General features: G+C 49.1%; 2 protein-coding genes across 2 annotated transcripts in view; both read right to left on the minus strand.

Annotated features, from left to right (window-relative positions):
- Positions 1–489: 489 nt before the first annotated feature.
- LOC135825581 (uncharacterized) lies at positions 490–2945 on the minus strand. Its single transcript, XM_065338189.1, has one exon. The coding sequence runs from the start codon at positions 2781–2783 to the stop codon at positions 1305–1307; it is 1479 nt and encodes a 492-aa protein (XP_065194261.1). The 5' UTR covers positions 2784–2945; the 3' UTR covers positions 490–1304.
- A 4011-nt stretch (positions 2946–6956) lies between these two features.
- The window catches only part of LOC135826450 (protein white-like), a 36955-nt gene continuing 33000 nt past the window's right edge, over positions 6957–10911 (minus strand). Inside the window, exons 19-21 of the mRNA XM_065339059.1 lie at positions 10430–10530; positions 9001–9074; positions 6957–7506 (exon numbers count right to left, since the gene is read on the minus strand). Of these exons, the coding sequence (XP_065195131.1) occupies positions 7396–7506; positions 9001–9074; positions 10430–10530 (286 nt within the window). The 3' untranslated portion in view covers positions 6957–7395. The remainder of the gene's footprint in view (positions 7507–9000; positions 9075–10429; positions 10531–10911) is intronic.

A 10911-nucleotide genomic window follows, 5' to 3' on the forward strand; every position in this document is an offset into this window, starting at 1 on the left:
ATCGATCTACCATGTGTAGATCTACTGCAGTACTGGCACTGCTGCAACCAGGCAAAAACCTGGGGCAGATCGGCTCGTACTTGTGACGTGTGAACTGAATGGGGCTCTGCCCGGGCCGGCGCCCCGGTTCAGACCAGGGAGTCGTAAAATATTTTACGACTCCCTGGTTCAGACCATGTACCAGGGATCTACAAACCAGGGAGTAGTACAATACCACTCCCTGCTACAAACCCTTATAGCAAGATCACATAAACCCTGTACTCTTGCTTATAATTATTATAGTGTTGTAGGGAGTACAAACCGGTACCCCCTCATATTATAGATGAGGATGAGGGTAGACCCTGGTTGCTGGCCACCAGGCCAGGGAGTTGTATAGGATACAACTCCCTGCTGGCCACGGATAATGCCCGCAAAATGGCAGAAGAATTTGGTACTTTTCTGTTCATGATGTTTCATGCATGATTGCCGAAACCAACGAAGACAGCAAAGGAAAGCTCAGAAAACACCCCACAATTGCAAGAAACAGCCAGATTTGCTGTGCGCCGATTGAGATGATTCCAAATGACTGCCAGTGGCCAAGTGGGCACGCTGTGTGTAAGGTCATGGCGCGCCAGGGAGTAATAAAAAAAAAAACGGTTTTTAGTACTCCCTGGTGCGACCCACTGACACACAGCCTCCCTGTGTGGCATTAATTCGGCGGTAGAGTTGCTTTCGACTTGAAAAACGACATGTACATGCAAATGGAAAGCAGAACAAAAAAATCACGGTTCGCGTCAGACTCGTTCCGCATCTGTAGGAACGCGGGCACCACCCCTCAAGGATCAAGGCGCAGAACAATGGAGTCTTCAAATCATTCTAAAATTATATAACAAGAATATGAGGATGAGTAAAGTGTTCACTCCTATAGTTCACGCACTACAAGCATGTAAGCGATCATCAGAAACCAGTCATTGAGCACTCTATTGGACAGCCTGGAACCTCTCAAAAGCTTTAAAATAATCTTTCCTACAGCACACAAGGATCAACAAGCACGACTAAATCATGATGCACCGGCTGTGCAACCAGTCAACAACCAGCAACGTGACTAGTGTACGCCACTTGTCTTCGACGGTCGCAACCGGAGATGATTCTCTGGGTGGACAGTGCGACAGGTGGCGTCCAATGGTTGCCACTGGAGTACTGTCATCAGGAGTCGCCGGTCATATTCTGTTCATGGTGGCAATGTTGGTACTAGTATTCGTGTGTCGACAGTGCCGGGGACAGGGAGAATTAATCGGACTGTGTCGTATCCGGCGACACTCGACTCAGGGGCGCGGGCAGACGTGATCGCTTTCCAGATAGAAGTAGTAGACGGCATTCTCGGCCGTCGAGGACGGCACCGCGCGGAGAAAGCGGAAGACGAGCTCGTCGGGGTTGCGGTTGCAGCGCGCCTCCACCTGGAACGTCTTGGACTGCGAGCCGCCCGTGTACATCAGGGTGACGATGTTCGGGTCGTAGTTGCTCACGCGGAACGAGACGCCCGACTGGATTCCCATGGCGTAGTCGGTGTTCGACGGATGGTTGACCTTGCACCCGGACACGTTCCTGCAGAAGCCGTTCGGGCCGGTGATGCTCATGTTTGAGCACGGGTTATAGTAGTAGTCGATCAGGTCGGGGCCGACCGCGTGCAGGGGTGCCTCGGGGTTGTTCAGGTCGGACAGGGTGAACGAGCCCAGGTCCTGGGAGAGTTTGCACGTGCAGTCGTCGCTCTGTGGCTGGCATGTCACCTGCGGCTGCTCACATCCGCCGGGGCAGGCGCACACGGTGCGCATCTCCAGCTGAATCATGGCGTCGGTGACGGGCGCGGCCAGGATCAGCCGCGGCGAGTGACGCTGGTCCTGGTCGCACACCAACGTGATCTCGGTGGAGCGGTTGCCGTCCGCGCTCGTGTACATCAGCACCGCGTCCGCCTGGAGGTTGCCGGTGAACTTGCCGGTGAAGCCGCGCCCGTAGTCGATGGCCCGATCGCCATTCGCCAGGCACACCGTCATGCCGTTGCACTGGTTGGGGAAGAAGCGCACATGCTCCATGTCCGAGCACGGGTTGAAGTGGATGTGCTGGTTGTTGTTGACGTTCACTCCCAGCGGGTTGTACGGATCGTTAAGCGACAGGATGTCCACCAGGCCTAGAAACTCGCCGCTGGTGTTGCGCAGCGCGCACGAGCAGTTCCGGCCGCCGAGCAGCTCGTCGCAGCGCATGGGCGCGTCCGCACAGCCGCCGGGACACGCGCACGCCGACGTCAGGTTGAAGTAAAACGTGCCCGGCGGCCCCTCGGAGATGTAGGAGAACAGAGGCACGCGCACGTCTGGATTGCACGTCAAGGCCACGTAGGCCTCCCTGGGCGACGTGGAACTCTCGTACTTGTACCGCACTGCTAGCTGCTCGGGATTGCCAGGGAAGACGGTGAACTCCGCGCCCTGCTGGTATCCAAGGGCGTACTGGTCGCCCGTCAAGCCATTCAGCTCACACAGAGCCACGTCGGAGCAGCTCGAACTGTTCGTGCTGAAGCTCAGGCACGGGTTGTATTCGAAGGTGTTGATGAGTTGACCGGAGTTCTCCGTGGTCGTGAACGCTGCCTCGCCGTCTGTGTTAGCGAGGCCGGTCAGATCAATGTACTTGCCCGTCTCTTCGTCCTGGCATTTGCACGGCGAAACAGGCCGGCAAATCGCCTCAGCTTCGCGAAGCGTCAACAGCATCAGCGCCGAAGCTAGCTGAACCAGGAGAATCCTGGGTGAGAAATCCATTTTCGTGGGATCGAGAGTCAATCTGCAGTGGGTCACGCCGCCTGGGGTACAGCAAGGAAGGAGTCCGGGTCGATAGGTCAATAGTACAACCTGACGCTCTAGCTCATGAGCTTACCGCTCGAGTTCAAATGAAGAACAAGAACTTGAAGAGGAACTAACTTCTTCCCTCAAATGAACTGCTCGTCTTGAAAACCTAAACGCCCTCCTATTATTTATACTATTTTAGCGCTGAGCGAAGGCTGTTTTGAACCAGTACTGATAATGTTTTGAATCAGTCTTCAGGTACCACGCTGGTGTGACGTTTGGACGTCTTTCGAGTCGTCACCTGACGAGAGTGCCTGGTACATGGTGTCAACATCAAACATTTTTGACAGAAGCAGATGCAGCATGGCTCCTTGCCCTTGGCAGCATCCATCGCGATATCGACGCGGACGCGCATCTGCCAGCCTATGCCGGCAGGCCAGGGCAGGCCGTTGCTGCTAATCACACAGACTCCACGTGACCCTATTGCAGGCAAGCACATGTATGCACACTGCGCATGACGGTGCTTGCTGGCCAGTCAGTGGATACTGGATACTACCATGATTACTAGTAGTAGACCATAGGGGGAGTGCATGACCTTCGAGTTCGAGGATGAACTGAATGATTATGTCCAATGAACCACTTTAGTAATTATCCACAATCTCAGGCCGGCTGCGACATGGCTTTCTGATGCCTATTCCTATTTCAGCAGTTGATGCATCGCTTTCAAGGCAAGAGCCCGAAGAAGCGACGACCACGAACAGTGACGCCCATTATTCTGGTTGGGCATGCCATCGCACTTCGTCTCCGGAAACCCATTCCTATTCCGACCTCGCTACAAGCACAAGCGCTACAAGTAGTTGTAGGTTACTTGTGGAGTTTACCAAGAGTAGATACACTATAATACTCTAGCTGATACTGGTAAGTCTTCTTGATCAGCGCACCTCAGAATGAACGACCGGCCGAATCACTGGTCGCACTGTTTACGAAGTCAGCTACAAAATACTTTCAAAGAGGCTCGAAGCATGCATCAAAGCCAGGCGCTCTGGACTTCGACTGAGAAATACACGTACGTGTACTGGTATTTCTCGAAGTCCAGAGCGCCTGGCATGATGTACCGGTGCAATTGTGTAGATTTGAGCAAGTAACTAACTTTAGTTAGCTAGTTACAACGTAACTACAATGCTGGCAACTGAAATCCGACCCCTGAGCGGTGCGCATGCAAACGCAAAGACCCAACCCGGGATGGTAAAACGCAAATACTAGTACAGAGACCTTAGAACTTTGTGAACGCATGGCTAAGGGGTCGGATTTCAGTTACCCTTCCACTATGTAATTACTTACAAGTGTCACGAATGCCTGCTTAGCATGGTCCCACTCAGCGATTGCAGTGATGGTGCGATTAGCCCTTGATAATGATGTTGCCATGAATTAGTGGAGAATGACAGATGATTTGTTAGGAAAGGGTTTGCTCCCCACATGCACTGGAGCTCTCGCTTTTCCCACTGACTTGACTTGACACTTGACTGGGCATACAGAGCACACGAGAAGTCCGTGAGTCAGTCAAGTGTCAAGTCAAGTCGGCGGTGAAGCGCGAGCTCCAGTGGCAGTGTGGGGAGCAAACCCTTTCCAATCCTTACAAATCATCGCCGAAGTCGCTATCACTAATAATTCGTAATGTTGTGCCCAGCGCGGGCTTGCGACTAGCTGGTTTGGAGGTGACAGCGTTGTGAATGACCTAGGGTCCTCGACGTCTGTTCTAACCTCCAGTCCAGGCTCCAGAAGCGACACTGACTCACGCTGCTATGGGACGGGGTTCACGAGGTGTTTGTCACCCTGGAAACGGAGCGCCTCTGTGTAGCATAGAAGGATCCATGAGTGTGTGTGTGATCACCGGTAGGCGGTAGCCTAATCCGAGAATCCTTAGTACTAGGCATTGGCGGATAATGCTCGAAAAGATGGCAGATTATGCTCGAAAAGCAGTGAAATTGGCAGAACCATACAAACCTTATGGCGGGCAATTCCTCGAATTCTGCTCCATTTCTTTATCCACATAATCAAACATGCATGAAACTCACCAGAAAAGTACCGAATTCTGCCAATTTTTCTGCCGGCATTATCCGCATATGCCTAATTGGTAGGGCACTGTCCTGGAAAGACAGGGGTGCTGGGTTCGAATCCCGCTCGTGGATTCTTCTTTTGCAACATATGTGATTTTATATCTCTGGTGATGTTTGTACCTTGAGAGCACTATAAAGGTGGTGCTCTTCGCCATGTATATGTACATGTCACCAGGACAACAGGAAGCCGTTTCTGATTGGTCCGGTAGTATCATGGCCGGTTTGTGTATGGTATTGCGGGTACACGGGTATTGCGGGTACACATGCCCTCCACAAAAGTAAACAAGACAGTCACCATGGTCACGGTTGGTGGCCAACACGTTGGTCCAGTAATAACCTGACCAACCAGATCGGTTCCGGTGGGCCTGTATGCTGTATGCCTGGTGAAGCAAAGCAACGTAAAGTAAAGTTAATGCTGCAAAAAATGTACAGTAAAACCGGTTAGGCCTTGGCGGATAATGCTCGAAAAGGTGGCAGATTCTGCTTTTTTTGCACCGAAATTGGCAGAACCATACAAACCTTATGGCGGGCAATTCCTCGAATTCTGCTCCATTTCTTTATCCACATACCAAACATGCATGAAACTTACCAGAAAAAGTACCGAATTCTGCCAATTTTTCTGCCGGCATTATCCGTCAAGCCCTAAAACCGGTCAAGGCGCCACTCCAATAAGGCGACTACATGTCATAAAAGACCACTGAAACCAGGACAAAGGGATACTATTTCCAGCAAAATGACCCTGGATAAGGAGTCCACCTGGTAACAGAGACCAGGTTGTGAAGGTCCTTGGCCTTGAGCGGTCGTCTTAGACAGGTTTCATTGTACAGCCATGTACCGAATCAGGGAGATACGGGCAGTCACAGATCTTCAGAATCCCCGGCACACTCCAAATCGACACTCGTGCAGATAAGATCGGCATGCCGTGGCTCAGTACATAAAGCCCATTGCGCATTGCCAAATACCGGTATGGAAGGTATGAGTAATGCATGCGAGTACGCTGGGATCGGCAACGCACGTGCGCACTGTTCAACACCCCAGACGGCCGGCCATGCCCAGGTGGCTGTGTGGTGTGTTCATGGTACAAATTACGTCATTGCCCAATGGGCATATTAAAGCGCACAAGACCGGAACACCACCCATGTCTAAGAATACATGTACATTGCAAACACGCGGCGGCCCGACACAGGAGGATGTGGTAGTCAGCGTTGATCTAAAGAGATTCAAATGGAACAATCCATTCAGTAATCGATCAGCAAAATAATCTCGATTTCAGGGTATGGACATATACATCACTCTGTCGCTGCTGCTGAGCACGTCGAATGAATAATTATAGACAACTTGTTTATGAGTGTACGTAGCTTCTTCTCTTGCCGGCAATGACAATTCAATGCCCCTGCGACCAATATGGTTATGGGTGATACATACATACACACATACACACATACATAGCGCAGATTGAGTGTGCTGTCACAGGTACATACACGCTGACGAGTCCATAAAGGACGAAACAGTTCTGTCCGCAGATTGAGTGTGCTGTCACAGGTACATACACGCTGACGAGTCCATAAAGGACGAAACAGTTCTGTCCGCAGATTGAGTGTGCTGTCACAGGTACATACACGCTGATGAGTCCATAAAGGACGAAACAGTTCTGTCCGCAGATTGAGTACATAGTACATGTACATGTACTTGTGTTCAAAGTAATTTGCTTGATGAGGTCGGTATGCTCTATGTACAGTATGTTAGTAATTTTGACAGTTGAATATTCTAAAAGGTACAGAGGCAATATGCTTTGGTTCTGCAAGAGTGCTCAATGCCTGATTCAGGCAGAGCGGCGTACACAAAGGCACACAATGAAAACCTTGGCAAATTTATTCCGTTGTCACAACGGAATAAATTTGCCAAGGTTTTCATTGTGTGCCTTTGTGTATTCTAAAAGGTATAATTATTGTGCGAAAAAGAAGGGAGATATAATCTTCTACATACCTAAACAAGCCTGGAACATCCTGGTCCATGTATATAAAGAACATAAGAAATCATCTGCAGACTGGTTTGAATTCGGAACGGTCGCCACCAGCCAGTGAGCTGGCAGACAACCAGCCGATGTAAGTAAAAAGCAAACGGTTCGTACATCCGCGTTACCAGCGGCGTACAATTGTGCTGAGGGAAAAAATGTGTTGTCGGAGAAACACAGACCAGCTTACAGTAGAGAAGTTTCGCTCGTGCCAGGCCACCACCGTACCTGGCCATCAGCAAATGTGCATGCCCATAAACTCATGCGATCATGATGCGATAAGTCAACACCACTCTACTCCTACATACATGTGCATGTACATGTAAACTGCGACACTTTGAACATCAGAAATAGCCAGTGTGGCACTGCAGATGGGGAAGTCCCTTACACATCGTCAATCATCGGCAAGTGGCGACCCTGACAAGTCCAGCTAGCCAGCCGAGTAGGGGGTTTCCCTCTATCTCTTCAGGAAGTGTAGTCGTAGAGTGAGTGTGATGAAGGCCAGGGTAGAAAAGCCCACGAATAGACAAGCCATGATAATCACGTCCCACTGGATCCGATCGATGCCCTGTGCATGAGGGAGTTGTAAAATTACAACACCACACCGGCAGGCACACGTATGCACACGTAAGCGTGCGTGAGTGCGCAGACATGCGTGTACATGCATACACACATGCACACACACACACACACACACACACACACACACACACACACACACACACACACACACACACACACACACACACGTGTTAGTAAAAGCAGGCGGGCATGAACTTGCACATGAGCATGCAGCAGGCTATCCCCACAGGATACCGTGATTCCGCAGACACGCAATTTCCCTGCGTTATTGGCTTTTATCCACGTTTTCGAGATTTTTTTACACAAAAGCCGCATTCTCTATAGAACTTTTTCTAGGTCGTACCAACGGTCACTTTTTTGGGGTCAAGTGCGAGAAATTTTTGAATCGCTGATGAACAGGCGAAGCCCACTTCACGTTTACTTTGTATGGGAATGGATGCGTGGAGGTGAAAGAAGCAGTAGAATGGCACTCCACTTGATGTCCGCCACTCGTGTTGAGTCAGAGCAGTTGCCAGGAAGCGCTTCCATGGCTTGGGCGAAAAAGAACCGGCTTCAGAATCGCTCCAAGCGCTGGTGGAGACGAGCCTGTCACTTTTCGTATACTTTTCGATGCATTTTGACATGCGACCTGTTCACCACAATCTTGGGGTGATCGCCGGGGCAGTGGTGGGAACCGTGTCCTTGAAAAGCTCTATAGGAATGTACAAGAAAATTGTTTATGATGGTGAATATGTACTACAAAGTCGTACCCGCCCATGAGTTTGTACGACAAGTTGTATACTTGCGTGACACTGTATGCTAAAGTTGTACCAATCCCAGATAACCCTTGCATAATGACTGCATAATGACTGCATTATACCGCATAATCCTGCATAATGACCTGCTTTTCACGCACACTTATGCGCATAATTTTTAGGATTTTGTCCGCATTGTTCCGTGAGAAGAGAGCATGGCATTGGCACAGTATGTGAGATGGGCCGACCAATTGGGATTCTTGCCCGGAAATGAACATCCTGGAGGGGAAACCCCTGTGTTATGAACCCTCTGATTCTAAATTGTCAGGAACGAACGACCACACGGCACGAGGACAACTATTGCCTCTTAAAACGGTATATTTGACTTGATCGAACATAATAACTAAAGTCCAAGACCGCCAACTATTTATAGCATGAAAACGGCGTACATCAAAAAGCACACACATATGTAACATACAATGGCAGCGTATACAGTAAATCACACATAGCGCATATAATGTATACCATTCAGTACACATCAGCGGTACGGCAGAGTCGAGATACAACATTGCAACGTAGACAATGTCATAAGCGAGAAGGCCTTTCAAGTTTCACACTTGTGGTTTTGTAACACCCTTTAATGCACCAATTCTGATGGGTCAACAATTATAGTGTCCAGCCGGCCCGGGAAATTTGGCCATGTCCGGTGATTTTGTTTGTTACACATATGGACTCTTTGAACATACCTCTCCGAGAGACAGCCTCGCAAGAACTTGACTCCCATCATCATAGCAGATCAGTGCTTGTTCTGTGCAGTTTCCTGGAGATTGAAGACAGCAGAACACATTACTTTATAAAGAGAGTGCTCTGGATTATCCTATACAAGTCGGCTTATGCGAAGGCTAGCCAAGCTTGCTTGGTGTTGTCAACGCGAACAAGCATAATAATAATAATAATGATAATAGTATTAACTGCTCTGTGTCTGAATTGCAAAAGAATGCTCTCCTCGGCTCGGCAGCTATCCTGCGTAGGGTACTTGATTTGTAATGCTCTGGGGTGGGCGGTGGAGTTCTTTCGGTCCTATTTTCCTCCAAACCCTCTTGTGTTTCCTATGATCGATATTCACAGTGAGACTACGATGTGTTATGCTCCGAGCCTAAATTTCATGGCTCTGCGATGACCAGAAGCGCCATACCAAGCATTTGAGTTTTCGACGTGTTGCTTCGCACTTGAGTTTTACTTCAAGTACGACTTTCGAAAAATCAACTTCTTGTCGCAGGTAAACAGCGGCTCGCCTCTCGCCAATAAAGCACCGCATACCAATCAAAACTAATGGAAGCACACACAAGGCTTATTGTTACTATGTACTGGCCGTCGTGGAGCGATAGCAATTACTAATTTCAGAACTCAGAGTGAATTTGACGTGCACTCTAAAACCTTTCTGGTTTGGAGCCACCTCTGATTTGAAGCGAAAAATTGGGCAACTTGGAGACAATGGGTCAACACAAAGGAGTGGCTCAGTTCGATTGATTCTGGCCTCAGAGCAAACTTCAACATGCCAGTTTCCTTCCACAAACATATTTCGAGTGAACAATCAACGCTGATGATCGGTTTGGGTCTATACAAATTTGGCTGTCAAGCCGTTCCGGTATCGAACCGTCGCCTGTACCTGGGGCGAAAAGTGGTACGGCCAATACTGTAGCGACCGTAGCGTGTCCAACACCTCTGAGTACTAGTATGATACGATCTCAGCATTACTCAGATACAATGTCTTGACACTTCTGTAAGCTCGGATATGGTCACCATGTGAATTCGAAGTACATGTACATATCAGTGCACATAAAAGTGTACATAGCAGGACTGACAGACCTGTCAACACGCCTCTTGTACGGGCAAAGCAAATGTGCTTACATAATAATTATTATGACGCAAAATCTCAATACCAAAAAAATGAACACAACGCCAAGAATCTGAAGAAAGAAAAAAACTCAATCCAATTCTTTGTTGCCATAACGGGAACTGAAACCTGTAAGCTCGGATATGGTACGGCATTGCATTGTATGGTGTGGTGTGGTGCATGCACGCACGCATGCACCACACGCACACATGCACACACACACATACACACTCGCACACATACACACACGCACACACACATACACACAGGCAGCTCACCTGGTAGAGTGTAATTGTCAAATTCGTTGATGAGCAATCCTTCAAAGCTGTACTTGAAGAAGCTAATGTATTCCAGCCAAATGAAATATACCGGTGTATTACTGAACAAAAATAGAAGCAATTGGAAAAAAATTGTCAAAGCAGACATTGCACCTCTGTTTCCAATGCCGCCCCTTCATGAAACTATTTTCTCAAGTGACACCGTATTTTACGGTGGATTGGCTGCACCGGAGTCTAAGCCATATCCCCCTTTTCGGGTCAAAATTCGTATTATTGTTGACTTTCGGTGTATAAGCTTTGGAATTTTTTGGGCCAACCTAATGGTTATCAGTTCATCATCGTGCTCTGCCCATTGCATCATCGTGCTCTGCCCATTGCATCATCGTGGTATGTACATTGCATCATCCCCCCCCCCCCACACACACAAGCACACACACGCACGCACGCACGCATGCACGCACGCAAGTACGCACGCACTCACA

The sequence above is a fragment of the Sycon ciliatum genome, chromosome 10, assembly GCF_964019385.1.
Source record: "Sycon ciliatum chromosome 10, ocSycCili1.1, whole genome shotgun sequence".
Taxonomy (NCBI): domain Eukaryota; kingdom Metazoa; phylum Porifera; class Calcarea; order Leucosolenida; family Sycettidae; genus Sycon; species Sycon ciliatum.